The sequence below is a fragment of the Hyposmocoma kahamanoa genome, unplaced genomic scaffold (genome assembly GCF_003589595.1).
Source record: "Hyposmocoma kahamanoa isolate Upper Pololo Valley unplaced genomic scaffold, ASM358959v1 64, whole genome shotgun sequence".
In the NCBI taxonomy this organism is placed as follows: domain Eukaryota; kingdom Metazoa; phylum Arthropoda; class Insecta; order Lepidoptera; family Cosmopterigidae; genus Hyposmocoma; species Hyposmocoma kahamanoa.
Genome location: NW_020653852.1, coordinates 11,797,553 through 11,821,348, shown reverse-complemented (window position 1 = coordinate 11,821,348; position 23,796 = coordinate 11,797,553). Strand labels below are relative to the sequence as shown.

The window sequence follows — 23,796 nt, the reverse complement described above, 5'->3', positions numbered from 1 at the left end:
GAATTGAGTACCTCCTCCTTTTTTGAAGTCGGTTAAAAACTAACTGTCTACTTGATTTTGATTTTTTAAATCATGATTAATGTAAAGCGGCCATCATTATTAAAAATATTAAAAAATGTTCTCCTTGGCAATCTGCAATTACGCAATTACGAACTGCTTTTGAAAATTTATAAAATGGATTTTTTTTGTATAAATTTTATTAATTTACATGCTTAAAAGGTGGGCCATTTGGACAAATGGACCGATCGGAAAAGTAGATCAATCTGGTAATAGACCGATCTGGAAAGTAGACGAAATGGGAAATAGACGAAATGGGAATGTGGACCATTTGGACAAGTGGAACGATCGGAAAAGTAGACGAAATGTGAAAGTGGACCGATCGGGAAAGTAGACCGATTGTACTGAAGGGATAGAGAGTTTCTGATATATGTGTAGCTAAAGTGCTACGTCACTTTCGCGCCATTTTATATGAACGCGAGACATTTTTAAGTATTTTAGGGACAGCGGGACACGACATTTAAAAGTAGGACTGTCCCACTCCCTTATGGTCACATTGTCTTTACTAGTATAGGCATACAAGTTTTTGTAACTGACTTGACATCGAAAATTGTCTGAAATAAAATTGTTTTAATATGTTGAGGCAAAACGAAAAAAGATATACAGGGTGATAAAAAATCACTGGCCATTTTTTCCTGTGCACAAGATTCAGTAATCGAACACATTAGTGAAGTAAAACAAAAATAAGAATTCCCCATTCTTTTGATGTTAATGTTTCCCAATAATTTCTAACGCGTGGTTAACTCAAAATAGTAAATAAAAATGCGAGTTGTCTAGACGCCTAGGCGCCAGAACGTCGCGCCGCGCGACGACAGACCTGCGCTAACGCATGGCGCGTTAGTGTAACACTTTGTTGTCTGTCAAATACATGGACTCGCGCGCTGACTCCGCCCACTGCCCTCACACCGTTCTTGTTGCTATGGCAATGGCGTCTGCTAATCATCGGGTCAATATTGTTCACAATTTTTCGAAAAAACTTTGAGACGTAACTTATTTATTTCTTAAGTATTCCGAACACGTATTTTTTATTTCCATTATACAGTATGCTCCTTTAATATGGTTAGTGGTTTTTTTTATCACCCTGTATTTAATCTAATATAAGGGACCTTCGCGCCCACAAGCAATAGAATTCACCAAATAACTTTATCGTTGTGTAGATAATTACGGGAATGGAGAAGATTTTGGTGACCGAGGCGATAGAGGTGAAAGAAATGAACGCGGGCGAGGCAGAGGTCGCGGTGGTCGAGGCGGAGGTCGTGGAGGCGCACGTTCAGGCGAGGGTGACGGAGAACGTGAACCTGAGATTGGTGAAGATGGTGAAATCAAAAAGCCTCCAGTTACATATGTCCCACCAGAACCTACTAATGATGAAAGCGAAATCTTTAGCAGCACCATTACTTCGGGAATCAACTTTAATAAGTTTGATCATATTGCTGTCAAAGTGAGTATTTTAATGTCTCAGCAAAATGAACTTTGCCAGTCTGTATGCTGTACCCATGAAAGGTTCGGGTCGTATAAAGTTTCCCCTGGCACCAGTCTTTGCCAGTTTATCCGCTGCATTATTACCCTCGACGTCAGAGTGACCTGGAACCCAGCGCAGGACCATCTTATTCCGTTCCCTGAGACTATTCGGTATAGTTACACTGTTCCTTACAATCCTCGATGTTTGGATGACTGAGGATAGTGCATGTCTAGCGGCTTGACTGTCTAAGTTTTTGAAAATATATTTTATATAGTAGCCTGTCTTCAGGTTCAAATCTGTACAAGCACATTTCGATAGAGGCGGCCGCGGAAGCGTTCCGGGCGTTGGAATTTTTGTTATGTACGAGTATATAAGAACCCTGCTTTTGAGTGTGGCAGGGTTCATATGAACTCGTACATTACAAAAATTCCCGCGGCCTGAACGCTTCCGCGGCCGCCTCTGTGTGGCCAGAGCATTAACTTCTTGACAGAGGCATATATTCACAACCCATACGCGTCTTGTACACAATGTGTTCCTTTTTTACAGGTAACAGGCGAAAATCCACCGCGTCCGATCGACAATTTCGAATCTGCATGCCTTAGAAAGTTCGTTCTAGAGAATATCCTCAAATCTGGCTACAACAAACCAACGCCCATACAAAAACACGCCGTGCCAATAATAATGGCTGGTCGCGATCTTATGGGCTGTGCTCAAACTGGCTCTGGAAAAACTGTAAGTCGATAATGTGTACTCTAACAATTGTTTAAGATGATTGGTGCAAATCCCTAGCAGTAAACAGTACATAAAATATATTTTTTTTATTATGAAAACTAACGCGGCTATCACACATAGTATAAAAGTAACGGGACTTACTCGCGTAGTATTCGGCGCGCGCGAAGAGAGCCGTAGTGCGCAGTACTAGACGTGACGCTGTCGCGGACGTTGCACTCAACCCCTGATGAAGACCATCGATAATGGTTGAAACTAGTCGGACCGCTTCCGACTAAAATACTACGCGAGTAAGTCCCGTTACTTTTATACTATAAAATACATTCACATTATTTTTCTGCTTGATTGAGCTTCATATTAGCAATTTTAACATTGCAATTAACTAAAGTTATGTTAAATTCATTATAAAATTGTGATTTCTTTCATTTTGCAGGCAGCCTTTCTGCTTCCTATTATAAACATGCTGTTACAAGACCAGCGAGAGTTAGTTGTGGGGCCTAACGGATGCGCTCAGCCACAGGTAATAATAATATAAAGTGTAATGTAATGAACTTTCTAGTATTTTTTTAAAGAGTTAATAAGCAGGGTTGCGAAAATCCAGCTTCATTGAGTCATGTTAATTGTTTGCTTGCAGTGTTGGGCAAAATTTAATTGTTCTGGCAATTAAAGATTGACAATTAATTAATTGTCAATTGCGAAACAGCAATTAACTATTGATCAATTGTTAGTTGCGAGAACCGCAATTAACAATTAATCGCGAATGTCTACAATTAACAATTCACCTGAACCTGTTCACGGCTAGTTAGGGTTACAACCCTTTCAGGGGGATGGTTAGGTGGTCGGTGGGGGGTCGGTAACCGGCCGACCCCCTAACCGACTCTGACCGACCCCCAACCGACCACATAACCGACCTCCAACCGAACCCCTAACCAACCTCCAACCGACACCCTAACCGGGCCCCTATTCGACTCCCTAACCGACTCCCTAACCGACCCCCTAACCGACCCTCTAACCGACCCTCTAACCTACCCCCTAACACATCCCTAACCCACCCCCTAACCCATATTCGTAATGACACTTTTATTCGGTACTTTCGGTTTTAATTGTTATTTCAAATGTTTCTTAGAACAATTAAAAAAATTAATTGCAATTAAATCAATTCAATTGCAATTAAAATCAATTGCGACGTGTTTCAATTGTATTGATTTTTTAATCTGATAGAATTTCTGATTGAAATTAAATTGATTAACGCCCAACACTGTTTGCTTGTTAGTTTTGCATTGCATCTATTTCCCTATGGTATTTTCTAATTCATTGTACTTTTCAGTAAAAGTTTTCTAATGTTTACCAGAGCGTAGTCATTGGAAGTACGGGAATCATTTTGTTTTAAAAACATGCATAACATAACCCTACCATTTGAAAATAACTTAGCCCACCAAAGAGGAAAGACGAGCCCCTTTTCTTTATATATATAAACAATTTATATGGTTTAAGCAGAGAGGTGTCAAAGTAATGAAATCCTATTGATACATTTCTTTGGTGCTGGATAATGAATTGTACAATATTTCAACTTTTGTTCCAAGGTAATAATAGTATCTCCAACTCGTGAGTTAACTCTTCAAATATTCAATGAGGCCAGAAAATTTTCCTACGGGTCCATCCTAAAGGTCGCCGTGGCATATGGAGGCACTGCTGTACGTCACCAAGGCGATAACATTTCAGTGAGTACATAACAATGTTTTTACAATTGAATTACATACATATCTATCAAGAACTTGGAACACCAGACAAAGTATTAGTCTGTTTCAAAAACTTAGCTTATATCCATTATGCACAATCAGACGTACGGCGGGATATCATCCTTACTTGGTCGATATTCAGGCGTACTAAGCGCTTTTCATCCTCTTTTTATGCGCACAGCTCAGGAATGGAATTCCCCGTCTGCGACTGTGCTTTCCAGCACATACATCCGAATATCTTTAAGGTGCGACTGAATAGGCATCTTCTGCGAGAGCTTGTTCCATCGTAGATCCTATCTTTCCTCTGGAGCAAAGATAGGATCTACGATGATCTTGACCACTACCAAGCTATGAGCAAGTCTATTTAATTTATAAAAAAACTTGAATTTGCAAATTCGAGCCCCCTTTCACGCGATAAATACACAAGTAAATTTGTCTTGTCATTAGTTGACTAGTAAACTAGCTGATTAAAGGAAACCTATGCACAGTTTTAGCAGTATTCAAATGCTGTATCGAGGACTCGGAACTATTTATTTTTGCCTGCGGTCTATTACATCCAGTCTCAGATTTAGTGGCAGCAACAATCTAATTGTCTAAACAACAATATTACTTTCATACACGGAGAAGTTTATATATGCTTATTTCCAACAGAATTAATTTCACAGTTTAAGTATCTAACGTATGATCAGATTTACAATTCGATATTAACTTAAATTTCAACAAATATATTGAAATATAATCATTTCCAAGGTTTTGTAGAAGGGAAAGTCCATATGATTCTTTAGTTTAGCTAAATTAACTCCCTCAATTCCGATCACTGCTTATGATTGCCTAACAGAGAGGCTGTCACATCTTGGTAGCGACTCCGGGACGCCTACACGACTTCGTAGATCGCAATCGCGTGTCCTTCGAAAGCGTGCGCTTCGTGGTACTCGACGAAGCCGATCGTATGCTTGATATGGGCTTTATGCCAAGTGTAGAAAAAATGATGGATCACCCTACCATGGTGCCCACGGTGAGTGGTCGTAAATTTAAAGTAACTAAACTGAATAAAAGCTTTTTTAAGATTTTACTACATATTAGCGAAATTTGCTTTGCTAAAGTATTTCAAAAATCACATTTTTTTATTGTCGAATACCTAAGAAACGAATACATTTTACTCATAGGATCAGCGCCAGACCCTTATGTTCTCGGCAACATTCCCTGAAGATATTCAGCATTTGGCTGGTAGATTCCTCAACAACTATATCTTCGTGGCGGTGGGCATTGTCGGCGGCGCCAGTACGGACGTCGAACAAATCTTCATTCAAGTATCCAAATACGAAAAACAAGGAGCCCTCAAAAAACTCATTGAAGAGAATGGTAAGCCACTACGCCGCTAGTTGTATTTAACCTCAGACACAACTCTCACAACAAAACACTTTATAAAACTTCTTAATTTCCACATGATAGCACTAAAGCTAGTAGTTGAGAATTAATTTAAAACATCCAATTATCTCGATTCACATATGAAGGGACTTTACTAAAGGGAATTTTAAAGATTAACTTAAAAGCTACATCAATCTTACTTACAAAAGCATACAATCAACTAGGATTGTAATTACAAAACGTAAGTAGAAGAAATATTGATGTTTTGCCATACTCCAACAATAAATAATATGCAGGGTGTGTCACGGCTCCATGAAGCAAAATAGTATATTGTGCTTCATGGACATGTTATTTTATTTTTAAATGTAAGTAATACTACATACAATATTTTTATTAAAGTTATTCTATATATTATATGTTATATTAGGTATATATATACTCTTCTGGGAATTGAACCGACCAAATGAAAAAAAAACCTGTATTTTTATGATGCCAATTGAAAGGGTCTATTATAAAAATTCATTCCTTCCATATTATGATCTTTTTTGTAGAACGCAAACGTATTCTGGTATTCGTGGAGACAAAGCGTAACGCGGATTATATAGCGGCCATGCTGTCTGAGCAGCAGACGCTGACATCGTCGATTCACGGGGACCGCATGCAGCGAGAGAGAGAGGAAGCTTTACAGAACTTCAAGACAGGACATCATTTTATATTGGTAGCTACTGCAGTTGCGGCCCGTGGCCTCGGTAAGGAAGTGTGAATAGTACCTACTTAATCTTTGTTCATTTTACTGGCTTTTTGCTGTATTTTGTAACCACGTAAATGATCTATCATCGTTTTCAGACATCAAGAATGTGGACATTGTGGTGAACTACGACCTACCGAAGAGCATAGACGAGTATGTACACAGGATCGGCAGAACAGGACGTGTGGGCAACAGAGGAAAGGCTGTTTCATTCTTTGATTCACAATCTGTAAGTTCATCATTTTATTAATTATTAACTAACAATATATTGTTAATAATAATAATAATAATAATATGATTTATTTTCTCAAAAACCACAAAGGTACAACTTAAACATTATAACTAACAATTACATAATCGGCCTTTGTGAGAGACTGGCGTCCGTACTAGGTTACTAGACCTGTATTACAGATCACCAGGCACTCACCCAACAGAACATTCCAACCAGAATATAATCAAAATAAAAGTGAATGAGAAAAAAGGCAAAAGGGTTTTGTTAGATTATAAATATATAGTTACTGGCACAACTGCACACGAAGTGAAAATTATGGCATATACTTAAATGGTACACAAACAAATGTAACAAATCAAAAATTATGAAGCCAAGTTATGTGATGTAGATGTATGTGTATATGTGTGTATATGTGTGTGAGTATGTGTGTGTGAACGCACGCGAGAGAACGCGCTACCAAGATTTAACTGAGAACGGTAAGAAGACTTTCAGTCATAGAATAGTCAAGTCGTAACAACCAATTCGACACTACATGTTTGCAATCAAATCTGCAAAGCCCATAAATAACTAGTGAATGGTTTATTTTGTTATACAAGAACCCACTCAAAAAACAAAAGAATCGCTGAGCAAAACTACTGCTAGCGGCAAAAGGTGGATAAACATGATGCTGTCGACGTACAATAGCGAAAGATGTTGGATTGAAAACCACAAGGGAATGCGCTTTTAGAATTGTGTGTAGAATGAAGAGCTGCCTAACCGTTAAAACCTCGCAATTTTTGAAAAGGTTAGTAGTGGGGAACATAAAAGGTAGCTTCCAACCCACTTTCAGAATCGTACGTTGAGCACATTCCAATTTTAAAAGGAGAGTTTTCGCAGCTCCACCCCAAGCGGTGATACAATACACGAGCAGTGACTGACATAGGGCTAAATAAACAGTTTTGATGATGAAAGGTTCAGCGACGTGTCGTAGTTTTTTAAAAACGAAAATTAATTGTTGCTTTTCAACAATGGATGGAGGCCCAAAGTATTTTTTTTATTGACATTGAGCTTTCCATTGGTTATTAAAATAATCACGCGGCTGCAATGGGCCGGTATAGGATTCGTCAGCCTTACGCTCGATCATGCGTCGGTTTTCTAAAAGCCATCGATATCTTGACATTGTAATATAACATTTTAATGTGTGACCATTCATATTTTTCACGCAAATATCGGAAACTTATGTCTGTAGGTGATAGGTGAAGGATCTTAAGTCCATATTTAAAAATTTAGATGTTTGTACGAACATTGCTTTGGAATGCGAACGACAGGACTGGCAATGGTAAAAGGCAATCCACAATGGTTTAAAAAAAATCAATTTATGAACTACTTATTGTTCCGAAACGACGTCTATATTTATCATACATTTTTTTATCAATACTGTTTTATCCCATTATGAATTTTAATTTACATTCAATTAAAATAACAAAAGATGCCTAACTATGAATATTGATTATTCAGTCTATAGACTGATAGACAGATGTAATATTTTATTAACTCATTTATTGTAAATGCTATTGTACACTGTAAATGTCATATACATATCGCATCCCTCATGGAAGAATGGCATAAGTGGAGTTACCTTACAAAAGTTTATTGCTACATTAGATACTGAAAAATTAACCCACATCCTCTCCAATTCTAGTAACTCTATCGACAATATTAGTCGATAATAAGAGCAATAAACATATTTGACGTTACTCCAGTTATGCCATTCTTCCATCAGGGGGTGCGATATATCGATGTAATACCTTCGTTGTGAATATACAAATTAATAACATATATGATGTAGTAGTACGTAATAAATAAATAAAAAGAATATTTATCCACTGCAACCATTAGCTGCTTGCAAGCTGGCAACCATAATGCGTATTGAACTGTCACATAGGAAATGAGACTATTTTGCTTTTCGGGTCTAAATCGCGTTTAGTTGTTTTTTATAACAAACTAAAGTTTCGGACCCTTTATAGGACCCATGGTTAGTGCTGACTGTTGTGTCTTTATATTAATTTTTGTTTATACCTACCTATTTCTTCCTCGTGCTCGAATAAATAAATTTCATTTGTGCGTAGAGTTATTTAAAAAGTATCGCAAAACACGTTTATTTAAATTTAGAAATAACTAAATTTTGTTTTATTATTAATAATAGTAACGCATACCTACTACACTCATAGCCCCGGACTAGGGAAACCCTGTATATTGCAGGCGCCATGGACACGCCCATAGACAACCACAAATTACACCCAAACTCACGATAGAATTACATTTAGGTCATACAAATATTTGTACCGACTCGGGAATCAGACCCGGGACCTCTGAGTGGCAGTCCGGCATGGTAACCATTCGGCTGCGGAGGCGGTTTTGTTTAGAATATACAATTAGAATTTATTTTAATTATTTGTAATTTATTTCATTATAATAATTTATTATACAAGTACATAAATCTATACAAAACGGAGAAATCAATTTGAACAATCTTCGTTACATAATCTGTCGGCTCGATAAATATCGGAGCTAAAGAGCACGTCGCTTTACTAAATTAAAAAATAAAAGAATCCAGAAAGTATTGCATTTTTTTATTTATGGTTGTGGTCCTACCTAATCGATAGTTAGAAACCATGTGGCTGTTTTTAATATTGAAAAATATTCAATTTTTCATACTATACGTACACTGGTACTGGTGTGTATTATTAAATTAATATATTAATATAAATTATTATTATTTTCTTAATGGCGGCCACTATACTTGGTCCAGTGTCAGTTTTATAAGACTAATATAAAAAATATGGCGATCGTCGACAGTGTCAGTTTTCCATTATACGTTACCACGGGTTGGTGCAGCTGTCACTGTCGAATTTAATAAATTAAATTATGTTGTTTTTCATGGAGGATTTATGTAATTTTCTATAATTGTTTCTAATTTATTTTGCATGCACATGTAAAATAAAGCCTGTTTTTTTTTAATGCATTTGCTATGGGAATTTAAACAAGGTCAGAAATAGTAATAAGAAAACCAATATTTCGATTTCCCTGCAGCTTCAATCCAACCTTCTGTTATTTTGAACTCATTGGAAAAACTTAAAAACTAAAAATACTCTACGTTTAATCTACGAGTATAATGGAATTTAAATATATAAAAGTAAAAAGTTTACCACTTGACGAAAACGACGATGATGAGGAATATTCGTCAATTGCTTCCCCCCATATAATGAACAGAAGCTGTCCGGAGATCAGCGAATGTAATCGGGAAGTCATTAAAGAGCTGGAAAATACTATTCAACAGTTGCAGCAAAAATTGGAGTCAGCAGACAATGAGATCATAAATCTTTTGGCTGAAAATAGCTCATTGGTGAAACTTAACCAAAAGTATGAGAATAAAATAAAAACACTTATGCAAATTTATAATTCTCCCATACAAATTACTCCAGCAAAACTAAACCGGAAAAGTTTGAGTAGAACTAAATTAAACTTCGGTATGGAAAAAACTTACTCCACACCAACTCAAAATGACAAACAAAAAAGTAATTTGGACACCACAAAAGGAGATACCCACTCACAAACACCGATCATTACTACCAAAATAAAAAACACATCGAAATTTCAAAAAAATAACGAATTATCGAAAAAAAGGAAGATATGTATACTAAGCACAAACAAGATGAATAAAATAGTAAAGATTGCGGAGAAAATTATACCACAACAATATTCTCTTTGCCACTATCTTACGCCCGAGTGTGGTATTAAATACCTAGTGAATAACATCAAGGCAAAGCTCTACGATTACACCATGCAAGATTTTTGTGTGTTAATTATTGGTGAGGAGGATTTCAAAAAAACAACAGATATACAGGTACTATTACAGTATATTCGCAAAGCTTTGCAAGAAATAAAACACACAAACGTAATAGTCTGCGCGCCAACTTACAAGATCACACCATATTCGAATTTATTCAACTGGAGAGTGGAAAATTTTAATAATCTACTAAATTTAGATGCTACTAATAATGAATATGCCTGGATTTTAGACTCAAACCAAAACTTGACATACGATGACAGAACGTTCTATAAGCAAAATGGGTCTCTCAATAATTTTGGAATGACCATACTGATCACAGATTTGTGTCAATTAATGAATGATATTCTTCAGTACAAAATAAAAGAAAACAACACAGGTGAAACATCATCAGAGTCGTTTTTTCGTTAATCAACAGGAGAAGCGAAAGAAGAAAAACACATCTTACTATTATATCAATAAACTAAACATATTGCATCAAAACATAGCCGGACTCTTGAGAAAAAGCGACGAACTTTTAATATACTTAGAAGAATTTCGAAGGCAAAATAGGAATATTGATATCTTGTGTGTAACAGAACACAACATGAGCCACGAAATCGAAAATTACTTAACTCTACCAAATTATAAGCTAGCTGCGAGCTTTACTAGAGAAAGAAGAAGAGGTGGCTCGTGTATTATTGTTAATAATAGACTTCAACACCGTGTTTTGAATTTTGTAAAGGAGTTATCAATAATGAGTTTAATTGAATGTTGTGCAATTGAACTATTAGATTATAAAATTATTATTCTGTGTATATATAGGGTACCTAACTCCAGTTTAAGCCTGTTTTTTGAACGACTAGATAGAATTTTAACAAAACTCTGTGACCAGAAAAATAAGCCTGTTATCGTGTGTGGTGACTTCAACATTGATATAATGCAAAATAATACAAAAAGTAGAGACTTCAAAAACATCCTTACTAGTCATAATTTGAAACTAATGTTATTTGAACCAACGCGTTTATGTAGTAGAACGTGTATAGATAATTTTGCTTCCTGCATACGAGGAGCTAAAGCTGAAGTCATCAACACAACTCTATCTGACCACACAGCTCAATTATTAGTATGTCCAGTAAAAAAAACCTGCATACTTAAAACCTGGCGAGTTAGGACCCGGGATTTTTCTAAAGCAAACCTAACTAAATTTAAGGAATGCATTGAAAAACTTAGCTTTAGTGAAGTATTTCAATGTCATGACGTAAATACGGCATACGAGTTATTCTTGAGCTTGTTCCGATTATTTTATGATCTATGTTTCCCACACAAAGTTTTAAGGAAATCTTTCAAAGAAAAGCCAGAATGGATTTCACGTGGCATAAAAAAGAGTTGTGTACACAAAAGAAATCTACTGTGGAAATACAGAAAGAATAAAAGCACCAGAAATCTAGAATGCCTGAAATCTTATGCGAAAAAACTTAAAAGAATTATTCAAAATGCGCAGCGCAGTCACAACAATAAATTCATATGTAACTCTCAAAACAAATGCCAAGCAGCCTGGCAGATAATTAATCGTAGTAAGTGTTGTTATCCCAAAGAGCCTATTGCTAAAATTAATTATAATAATCGATGTTATTCAGATCCTTTGGAAATTGCTAATGAGTTTAACAACTATTTCTTAGACCAAATAGCCTCCAATAACAGTGACCATAGAAATCCCATAAATATTAAAATAAATCCTAATTCAATATTTATTTATCCATCTATACCTAATGACATTTTAAAAATTATATTATCTTTAAAAAATACGTATAGTGTAGGTTATGACGATATTTGCACAATACCTGTAAAATATGTGGCTAATTCCATTGCTCTACCATTATGTCACATAATTAACTTGAGTCTTATCTCGGGAGTTTTTCCTGACAGTTTAAAGTTTGCAAAACTTATGCCCTTGTACAAAAAGGGAGACGCGGAAAATATTAGCAACTACAGACCTGTGGCTTTACTTCCAATATTTTCCAAAATTTATGAAAAAGTTATACACAACAATTTATACTCGTTCCTAGAAAAGCACAAGATTATTATCGCTGAGCAAAAAGGCTTTAGAAAAAATATGTCAATAAATAAAGCAATTTATGACTTAACACGTAGGGCTGTAACGAAACTAGACCAAAGAATTCCTACCTGTGCAGTATTCATGGACATGTCCAGGGCGTTTGATCATGTAGAGCATAAGGTCTTGCTAGAAAAATTAAATAATTACGGAGTAAGAGGAGTTGCTCTGAACCTAATTCAATCATATCTTCACAACAGACAGCAGTACACAGAGCTAAGTCAAGTATGTATCAACAGCGGTTGGGTTAAGCAGTACAAATCGAAGTGTAGAGTTGTAGAGCATGGTGTTCCGCAAGGTAGCATATTGGGACCTCTTCTATTCCTAACGTATATAAATGACATGCCCAGCAGCTGTGGTTATCCAATGATACTATTTGCTGATGATAGCACCGTAATTATTGAAAACACAAACGGTGACCACAATTATTATCTAAACGAGATAAACTCTACTCTTGACCATCTGGCTACATGGATGAATAATAACAACCTAAAAGTCAACACAAATAAAACTAAAATTATGTTTTTTAATCAGAGAATGACTCTACCTGACCTAAAAGTTAAATGTGGTGACAATGTTATAGAAAAAGTAAATGTAACAAAGTTTTTAGGTATAACTATAGATAGGGACATGTCGTTTAAAACTCACTCGCAACAGGTCTGTTCAAAACTATACACGCTTAGCTATGCACTCTACAAATTGTCGAAAACTGCGGACCGCCGAACTGTGGTAATGGCGTACCATGGTTTTGTTGGATCTATCCTTAGGTATGGTGTGATTTTCTGGGGTAACTCTACCTACAGAGAAACTATATTTAGAGCCCAAAAGCGATGTGTCAGAGCCATATGCAACATTAAATACACTGACAGTTGCCGATCATTTTTTCGTGACCTAAAATTATTAACCTTCCCATGTCTGTACATCTTTGAGGCATCTATTTTTGTTAAGACAAACTTGAGTGAATTTCCAGAAAAAGTAAGTTCACAAGCGCACTTATTTCGTACCAGGAAATATATGGTCCGAAGAAATATATGTAAAACGGCCCTATACAAAAATAGCGTTGTTGACATGGCACCCAAAATATTTAATAAAATTCCAGACGCAATAAAAAATCTTAGTGGAATGCAATTCAAGCATGTATTAAAACAATTATTAATTGACAAGTGTTACTATAGCATAGAAGAATATTTTAATGACAGTTTCTTAGAATAGGTAAATGCTGACAGTTAGGTACCATTTAGTTATTAATATTCTTAGACTTTTTAATTATTATTAGTTTTTTGACATTGTATCCATTTTTCTTTTATTTTTATTTTGACATTACATTTTTATTTAATTGACTTCGTATGCCACTTTGGCTTATTGCAGAGATTCCATAAAATTATTATTACCATCTATATCATGTACCTGTAATAACGAATGAATAAATGAATTGAATTGAATTGAATTGAATAAATTATCTAAAACAATAATACACGTACATTTTTCTTCAAGCAATAGCAACATACAAATTGACATGAAACTGAAACGGTTGTCCGAAATATGAGCTGTGTTAAAGTGACTCGAAACAAAATGTTTAGTTATAATAATAAAATAACAGAAATCAATTTAACGTGAATGCTTTTCGCTTCGACATTTTAGGGACTTTAATTACAAAAATCATAGTAAGAAATTCAAACATTTCAGTAAACATTTATTGTCGATAAACATCAGTCATCGTAAATGAACATCACTATATTTGAGTCTAGAAATTGTTGTGGAGACAAAAAGAAAACATTGAATAATAATAGAAATAGTTACTAAAAATGCAAATAGTCAGTGGAATGTTATCTCACTGGTTTTAAAATTTTTAGTTTTCACTCCAATTTATACAAGGTGTATTGTTACAACTTGGCATTTTTACGTTTTACTAGAGATCTTGTATGTACAATGATCGCCATGTCACTGTGGCGATGTTTGTAGGAACCACGCCCCCATACCAAATCTCCCCTTTTTTTATACATATATCTATGGTCATAACTGAGGTACTTCATTATCTTAGACTATGGAAACCAAAGGACATGTTATGTTGACATATATATAAATCAGACGTAATATGTATATGATGCATTTCGACATTGAAAACATAAACATGTTATTGTCTTTGTTTCTACTGCGTGCCGTCGTAAGCCAAAAGAGATAGCATTACATTGGTCTGTGCCAAACACGGGAATCGAAAATACCTCACGTCATCTTAAATTCCAACTGTGTTCATTTCGTAGTACATGAGGATGAGGACGTGATACTGTTGCCAAAGGGAAGGACATCAAATATCAAAACAAATGTTTTTCCAAGTGTTTTATTGAATTATTTGCATGGCTAGTAATAAAATGGACAAAAACATTGACAATGAGGACAATTAGGTATTAATAAAAATGCGTTGTTGCAACATTAAGGGATGTGGCACTAGCAAAAGCGAAAATCAACTGAATGTAACATTCTACAGGCATGGTTATTTTTCTGTCTGTAGATCACATAATAGTTCAAACATCTCGTGTAATTAGACTTATTTAAGTAGTTTATTCGTAAATCTTGCCAAATTTTGTTTCGGTTACTTCAGATTGCCTACTTATTTGTATATTTCGATGATTGTTGTTAATGATTGTTTTGTGATAGTGTTGTTCTTGTAAGCGTACATATTATCGATATTCTGTTATTAAAATAATTCACTACGAGGTTTTTATTATTATTATTTTTACTATTTCACACAAATGAAAAAAGAAAAAATAATGGTTGGAAATCATAGGACTGCCGAATATAAACATTGGATCAAAGATCATCTTATTCGTTTCGTTTTGAAGAGTCAAGTTTTAACAGAATTTTGAATGTAACTAGATCACATGATAATGCATTTCCATCATTAGGTTAAATTAACAACTCGGTACTTGTCAAGGCGCCTATTTTTTAAATTAACAAAATGTGATCTTGTTCTATTTCTGCGAGTAATCAGGATCGATTATTCGCAGAAATAGAACAAGATATTCTCAAATGGAATATTGATCTACTTTAATTAAACGTTTTAATCATACTTTGATTACAGTAAACTAAAGAAATAAAAAAAAACAGTTTCAACATTCATGTCACACATTTGCATGTCGATTATGACTTATCGATAGATTATACTGATTTAGTACAACACTAAATAAATCCGCCATTTGTAACGTTAAATTTTTGTTTAGATATGCACGTTCATTCTGTAGTTATGGCAGCTCCTTTCCTTTATTTTTTTCCGTCCTCTAAGTTCATTATACATTCTTATGTCAAAAATAGGTTAAATGTTCGAATGACCCGAAATATTTTCTGTGTAATCGATTAATTGAATCAACGTGACCATCGTGAAACAATATGTTAAAAAAGAAAACCAGTAATTAATGAAAAATAGACTTCCTTATAAATAGACTTATCGAATGTAATTCCATCCTTGGCTAGACTGGATGTAGCTGAGATTTTTTTGGACGTTTGTGTGGCGCAAGACGACATATTACGTGGAGCGCTTGACGCGGTGAATTCGATAATGGACCTAAAAAAAATCCTTTCTAAAAGTAGTTTTTACTGTGCTATGATATGGTTTTACTTGTACCTTGACAGAAGGGACTGTCGATGGATGACGCCTACAGTTGTATATTCAAAGTAACAATCAGACTTTTTTCACAGGATACTGCTCTAGTGGCGGACCTGGCGAAAATCTTGAAACAGGCTGACCAGCCCGTACCCGATTTCTTGCAAGGAGGTGGCACGGCCACGTATAGCGGCAACAAATATGGCGGCAGTGATATTCGTGTAAGTTATATCTTACCTATGTTAGTCACCTTCTGCAGTATAGGTATTGGGAGCGGTAGATCCATTTACCATCTGAAGAACGTGCGGAGCTTTTAGATCTGTTGTGCCAAAGAAGTATAAAACATATTTTTTGTTCCAGAACTTCAACGATGCTAGTTCCAATGAGCAACCGGGCCAGGAGCCCGATGAAGAATGGTAGATTTAAGAGACTTCTTGATATTTTGAACTATTTCGTGAAGTTTGATTATCGTGTGCAAAAATGGTGCGTGTATATAAATAATACTCAACGGTGCTTATGCTGCGATCCTTAAGCTTGAATATAATTCAACAACTCGAGTCTTTCGGCGATGGTAAAGAATAGTTCATACGCAAAAATGAATATAACATAATGTTATTGAATAGAAAGAACAGGAGAAGCGTAAAAGAAGAGTATTCATTCATTCATTGACGCTAACTAGGCTTTTGAAATATAAGGATGAAAAGCTGCCACGAGACCGAGATCCTGAATAATTCAAGCCTTAAACAGTACTACTGGTTTAAAAACTAACATTCCACAAGGTGTGGAGATTAAATAATTTTAAATTAGTTCAGAAGTTAAGGTGGAGAGGGTTTAACTTGTAATGTATATAAAAGAACAAAGTTCTCTTAAATTTACGAATGTTATCAGTTCGAGGTCATAAAAAACTCGAGCAATTTTTGGACAGAGTATCAACAGTTCTTTGCAAAAGAACTCTTGTAAGACATACAAAATTACGTTTGAAAAATATGGTCTAAGAACCCCTTACAACTTAACTTCCGTTCTGTAATAGACATCTAAAAGACTGCGATAAATTGTGACAAGTATTTTAGATTAATCTCTTTAATTGTAAGATCAGAAATGTATGGAAACTCGTAATAACATTTTTTTATTAGCATAAGTTCCATTGATATCGGTAATACATTCATCATTTTGTTGTACTTATTTAGTTATTAAGTTTACCAAAAATGGTTCGTTTTGAAATTGTTAGGATTTTGTTTATTTTTTCTGTATTTTTTTTTTTCATTACGTTTCATAAACATCCCATACTATAATAAAAGTATAATGAATAACAATCTGTGATGTTTGTTACGCGTTGCTCATTTTAAATTTTACATGGTTGTAATTGCATAGTTTTATTAGTTAGGTCCCCTCATTTTTGCATTTGTAAACTTCCTTATTACTGTGCTGTAGTAAATAGTATCCAGAATCTCTTGTACAAATATTATTTTTCCATACACGGCAGTTCAAACTTCTATAATTCTGTACAAATTAAAAATTAAAATGTTAAAGAACTGTGATGATTATTGTAAGTAGAATAGTTTCACCGTTAAATGCCATAGAAATACCGAATAGTTCAAATTAGATTTGACAAAGACTACGAATTTAGTTTTGTACAAAATGTACACAAATTCCAAGTTTACTTTGCTTTGAACAATAAGGTATATGTATAACTACTTATAATAATTAATTTGTTATTGTGAAAAGTTACTTTTTGAGTAAATAAACACATTAAGAACCTTAAGATACATTATTAGTTTATTATTGAAAATTCCACAGTATAATGACATAAATCGTCGGTTAGATTTGAAAACCAAGTAACTACGTTTTTGAATGACATCGCTTTTTTGCTCGTCAAGCGCAATATCGGGCAATTATGAGTGGTTACACACGGTGAATTTTAGCAGCGATGCAAACGCGCGACTGCATCGATACAAACGCGCTATTGCATCGATGCACTCACCTGTAAATTCCCTGTTTCAGCGCAAATTCGGCTTATTATATACTTACCCCTTAGAGGATGGAAAAAAATAAAAGACTTACCCAGTGTCTTCTTTTCGTCATTGTCATCTCAGTCACAGAATATAAAAACAAGCTCTTTACCAAACCTTTCTCCTTAAAATCTTATTCGAATAATCATTTAAGTCAATGCGAATAATCCTTACTTATATTCCATATCGCAGGACGTTTCTCAACTTCGTCTATGAATAAATCCGTATTAAAGTCTTCTGTAGGTACCCATTTCTAGAAAAATAATTCAATTTCGATTATAAAACACGTCTCACCGCTACGAAAACGCGGTGTGCCTTATACAGCGTGACCATGATCGCGTTGGAATAAGGCTAATAATTATTGTAAAGTGTTTTTGTGCCAACTCAAACGTTCACATTAATGGGTAATTTTCAAAAGGTAAGTTTTTTGTATTCAATTTTTGCGAATTTTTTTATTTACATATATGTAGGATATCATCATGAAGTTTTATTCAATATTCGAGTGCGGTAACCTGAAATATTCTTTAATATTTCGCCATGATATATTCGAGTAATTAAATAATAAAAATTGTCACCAAAATTGAGTACAAAAAACTTAAGTACATGAAAATTACTGTAATATATGTTACGAGGTTTACGAATTTAGCCGACGATATTTCAATCAACAAATCCTGAGTACTCACTAACGTAAAGCCGGAATTTCTGATACTTATCTAGGTAACCTACACTAAAATCATAATTCGTACGTATGTACATCTGCGGCAAATATTAACAGTTTCGAAGTATTCCGCGAGCTATGTATGCTTTTATATCTATCTATATCATCAGTGTTTTGTAGAAGGGGCGTCAGTGAGACTAGATTTTTCAGGGGAGCATGTTTTAGGTTGTTTTATGTCATGTTTATTTATTTAAATTCAACTTTGCTTTTCATTATGTTTAAGGTTCAAAATAAATATTTCAACACAATACCCTATACTTGTGTGTGATTGATATTAATGGGGTGACCGTTTCATTGACCGCAAGGTACGTTTTTAAATCAAGACTTTTTACATGAATGCAATGTCGTCATCACACTTATCGACGAGGAATTTGCTTGTGTTAACTTTTACATTACCACACATTATTTGTATCTGGAAAAACCAACAGTTCCTAGACACTTAATAAAAACGTACAGCCAATTTACGACAGATTTACGCTCCATCGACCCCGTCAATGGGGGTTTGAACTAGTTTGAAGTTGAGACCGCTGTTTTCTCACGACATCTGCTAATAAAATTAATTGCCCTTGAGCCTCTGGGAAATGATAGTATGGAAAAAGTTTCGTCCAGGGAAATACTGCCACCTTACCTATTTCTACCGCCAAGCAGTAATGTGAACATTACTGCGTTCCAGTTCCGAAGGGTAACGGTGCTGAAGAAATTCCAGGCACATGGGACTTGTCAACTTGTGTCTCAGGGTGCGCAGTGGCAGTACTCCACAGAAAGCTCTGAGTGGCACTGCAACTGCTGTTGTGGATATGTGGATATGCGTGTAGCTTACCACCAGGCACACGACTACTTCGCTAACGGCGAAATAAAACATCGTGATGAAATGTGCACATCAAAGGTTAAGGCTGCCTTTCCACCAGAGATGTGCGATGTAGCGAGGTGTGCGAGGAATAAATCCACCAATACGATTACTTCATTTTCCTAGACTCTCTTAGCGCAGCTCCGGCGGAAAAGGGTTAGCGGAGCTAAGTATTTGTAGATATAAAATAGTGAGAGATGTGCGAGAGGAATGTGTGCGAGAGATGCGGGCTAGAAATGTGTGCAAAACGGTGTAGGAAACTACTGAAAGTATGACACAGCGCCACCGCTCTCCCCACCACACCGTACCGCGCTCGCGCATAGCTGAAAAGAGTTCGTAACGCATCCTCGCACCGAAACACACAAGTTCACCTCACAATAGCGAGGAAAATGGTAAATGAAAGAGAAACAGTTGAACTATAACAAACAAAATTAGTTATCGTTGTCAATGTAATGTCAACAACAATAAGAATAAAATATACCGACGGATTTATATTACTTATACAGGCTGTAAATTTGAAAGTGAGACATACTTTAGAGTGCGTTATATTCCTGATTCTGAACCCAAAGAAAAAAATAAAAAATGAACTTATATTTTACAAAAAAAACATTTTTATTTTTTTATCGACTACTGCTTGTGAACAACATTAGTCGTCGAAATCCATGCACATCCCTATTGATGTTCCCACGCAGCGCGAGTCTACTAGCGCGAGCGCGGCCTCTTTGAGCGCGGCACATCAAGGAGCAGAGCCCATCAGACAGTGCACGCGCGTAGTTCACTAAGTAGTCTGTGGCACGCGCGGCCGCCCTCGCGAAGACATGTAAAGTACTTTCGCTCGCCCGATCACAGCGCCGCCGGCGCGCGCGGCGATCGCTTTTCTCGCCCGCAAAATGGATACATATTCAAATGTCGAATTGACTGAGATGGTGCGACTTTAATAAGTGGTGATAGTGTGAGACGAGTGATTAGAATGTTCGGAGAAATGTTCCCAAATCGGCCGCTGCCAAATTATCGGGTGATGCTTGCTGCGACTCAGACTGCGCGATTATCGCCAGTTCGATGAGCCTATAAATGCTGAAGGTCGTGGCAATGTAGGCATCACCGTGGACCTGCAGGAGCGCAACTTGGACTATTTTGAAGAGGAGCCGCGCGCTAGCACACAGGAGGCAGGACGCCACTTCAATGTCTCGCACATGACAGTGTGGAACCTTCTAAAACGCGAGCAAATGCGCCCATTTCATTTCAGAAGGGTCCAAGATATCACGGCCAATGACAATGCTCCGCGAGTTGCACTTTGTGAATGGCTACTGGCCAATCATCACGTAAACATTTTATGGACAGATGAGAGTATGTTGACGCGTGTTTATGACCGCCATAGACGTTCAAGTAATTTGATCAAACAGGCTGGATCAAACCGTTTTGTCAAATTGACATGAATGTGTGTGGTAAAATTTGATCAAATTTAATGAGTAATCAAATTGTTTGAAGAAATACGAATTTTCGTTTTTTTATTTGATCAAACTGTTTGATGAAAAATTTGAGCGTGTGTGTTGCGAGCGCTCAGTTGCTGCTGCGAAAGTGTTCTAAACGGACGTGTTGCAGCTTGCAGTGTATAATAATGTCAAACCGCGATGTATTGGAAGAATTCATACAAATATATCGAAATGAAATCTGTTTATGGAACGTAAAAAATAAAGATTACCATAACAGAGATAAACGGAGTGCTGCTTATTGTAAACTAATAGAAAAACTTAAAGAAATAGAACCGAATGCAGACCGTGACATGGTGACAAAAAAAATTAACAGCTTTCGGACAGCCTTCAAAAAGGAGGAACATAAAGTTGCGGAGTCTTTTAAGTAGGGCGCAGGCGTTGATGAAATACATAAGCCAAAGTTATGGTACTATGATCAGCTGTCTTTTCTTAAAGATCAGTGCATTCCAAGAAGTTCACGTTCGAGCATGTTTGATCATGATGAAAATGAGGTAAGTAAATGAAACAAATTTTATGTTCTTGTTCATATTTTATTTAGTTTCATCATAATAAATAGTCGATCATATTTATTTACTTAAAATATTTTTTTTGCTTATGAAACAAAATCATTCGGCCATGGAATACTACCCTCATTATTAAAATGATTAATAAAGTCTTGTCTCACCATCTTGGCCGCATTTGTAATATTCCCATAATTTCTACGACATAAGTGATTCATATTTGACTGCATGGTATTAAGCCCGGGTGTAATAGTTCCGTTTTCTCTGTCTTCCTGATCGTAGCATTCTGATGGGGCGTAAAAATTACGCGACGATGACATCAGAAAATTATGTGAAACACAACACGCCATTACTACGGATTCTATTCTGTGAGGTTCTAAGTTTATTTGCGTGTGAAAAATTCGAAACCTTGATGCCAATATGCCGAATGTATTCTCAACTATCCGCCTCCCTCGAGACACACGATAATTGTAAATCTTTCTTTCATACGAATTTAAGTCAATTTGTCGGAATGGTTTTATCATGTCGCATCTTAAAGGAAATGCATCATCAGCCACGAATACGTATGGGAGTATTCTAGAACTGTGTTCCGCGCTTTCCGCGGGAGGAATTTTTAAATTATTATTTTGTAATTTTTTATAAAATTCTATATTTTGAAAAACACCTCCATCCGAAATCCTGCCATTGGTACCAAAATCGCACAGCAAGAATTGATAATTCGCATCCACTATTGCCATAAGAACCATGCTATGTTTTCCTTTGTAATTGAAATAATATGATCCGCAATTATCTGGAGACGTAATATCTACGTGTTTCCCATCAATCGCTCCAAGGCAATGCGGGAAATTCCATCTTTCTTCAAATTGTTTGGATATAAATTTCCATTCCTGTTCAGTTCGTGGAAACTGAAACAAAAAAAGGGAAAATACATTTATAACATAGGTATCATATTCTAGGATAAAAAAGTGGCGTTAAACTAATCAACAATTGTTTCAGATGCCAAAGACGACGCCTACGGAGCCCTCCAATGCTGAAACCGCTGAACCCACTGAACGCCCAGAAACTGAGGCGGCTGAACCCACCTTAATGCCAACCGAGCCCATCGAAGAGCCGATCGAGTTCACCAGTATTAGTGCCAACAATCGGCCCCAGTCAAGATCTCCAAAAAAGAAAGCAGACACAATTCTCAATTATGTAATTATGTCGGTACAGAATCACTTTAAGCGACCCGCTATTAGAGAAGATCGATATGATATTTTTGCTAAAAATATTGCCATCAAAATGCGTGAATTATCAAAAAATCAACGTATCATTGCAGAAAAATCATCAATGATACCCTCTTTGAAGGCGAGTTGGGTAACTTGACTTTGTCCCATAAGTTGTGTAATGATAATCATACGCAAGAGTTTAGAATACATCAACAGCCACAGCATTCACCAATTGGTTGATCTACGTCATCAACATCATCAAATCATGCATATTCATTATCATCATCTCCTGTTTCTGCCACAAATTCAACACAAGGCATTTGTATCACACAGCAGCCCTTGGAAGTAAATGAACAACAGGGATCTAATCCAGTTCAACTTTCCATTCCAGATTTAAGTGCTGCTAATTATTTTACTAATTTCAGATTGTAAACGATTTGTGTTGACTATAACGTAAGAATTGAGCCTAATTTCTTTCATACTGTAATTTGGTAAATATAGGTTATTTGGTAATTTGGTAAAGTTTTCGCTTTAATTTCATAATAATAACTTATAATAAAAATAAATAGTGAGTTTTTTATTTACCTTTAACCAATCTCTTCTGAGCACCTTATATATAGCTTCGCATGTTTCAGGAATAATATGTCCCAAAGCCTGAGGTCATATTACTGTGGAAAAATTGAGGTCTTCATAGCTCCTTCCAGTCGCAAGAAACCTCAAAGTAGCGCTTAATCTTTCATGTGGTGATATAGATTTTCGCATAATTGTGTCTTTTCTTTCAATTAATGGACTAACTAATGACAGAAGCTTTAAATATGTTTCCTCATTCATTCGCAAATAATTATGCCAATCTTTAGGAGCAAATTTCAATTCATTTAACAAGTTTATATGCGAATATTTTTCTCTTTTCATGAGCCACTTTTTACACCATACAGTACGTTTTTTTGTTCTTTTTTCGGCCTTCAAAGCAAACACTAAACCAATTATTGCTAAAGCGTCGTCGTCTGTACATGACATTTATACGGACACACAACAAGTATTCGTCCGGTTCGATACTGAACTGACGTCGCTTCAAGCTTGCGTGAAGGTGTGTGGTCGCTATGGAGATCATGCCAATTTGACAAAACGGTTTGATCCAACCTGTTTGATCAAATTACTTGAACG

At 35.8% G+C, this 23,796-nt stretch overlaps 1 protein-coding gene and 1 pseudogene across 1 annotated transcript in view; both read left to right on the top strand.

The window, feature by feature from the left end:
• LOC113230613 (ATP-dependent RNA helicase vasa) overlaps positions 1–17,645 on the top strand; it is a 26,729-nt gene extending 9,084 nt beyond the window's left edge. The window contains exons 4-13 of the mRNA XM_026464600.1: positions 1,215–1,498; positions 2,066–2,251; positions 2,682–2,768; positions 3,832–3,969; positions 4,826–5,002; positions 5,154–5,349; positions 5,907–6,104; positions 6,202–6,332; positions 15,953–16,078; positions 16,218–17,645. Of these exons, the coding sequence (XP_026320385.1) occupies positions 1,215–1,498; positions 2,066–2,251; positions 2,682–2,768; positions 3,832–3,969; positions 4,826–5,002; positions 5,154–5,349; positions 5,907–6,104; positions 6,202–6,332; positions 15,953–16,078; positions 16,218–16,277 (1,583 nt within the window). The 3' untranslated portion in view covers positions 16,278–17,645. The remainder of the gene's footprint in view (positions 1–1,214; positions 1,499–2,065; positions 2,252–2,681; positions 2,769–3,831; positions 3,970–4,825; positions 5,003–5,153; positions 5,350–5,906; positions 6,105–6,201; positions 6,333–15,952; positions 16,079–16,217) is intronic.
• A 1,744-nt stretch (positions 17,646–19,389) lies between these two features.
• LOC113230883 lies at positions 19,390–23,094 on the top strand (annotated as a pseudogene).
• Positions 23,095–23,796: the final 702 nt, after the last annotated feature.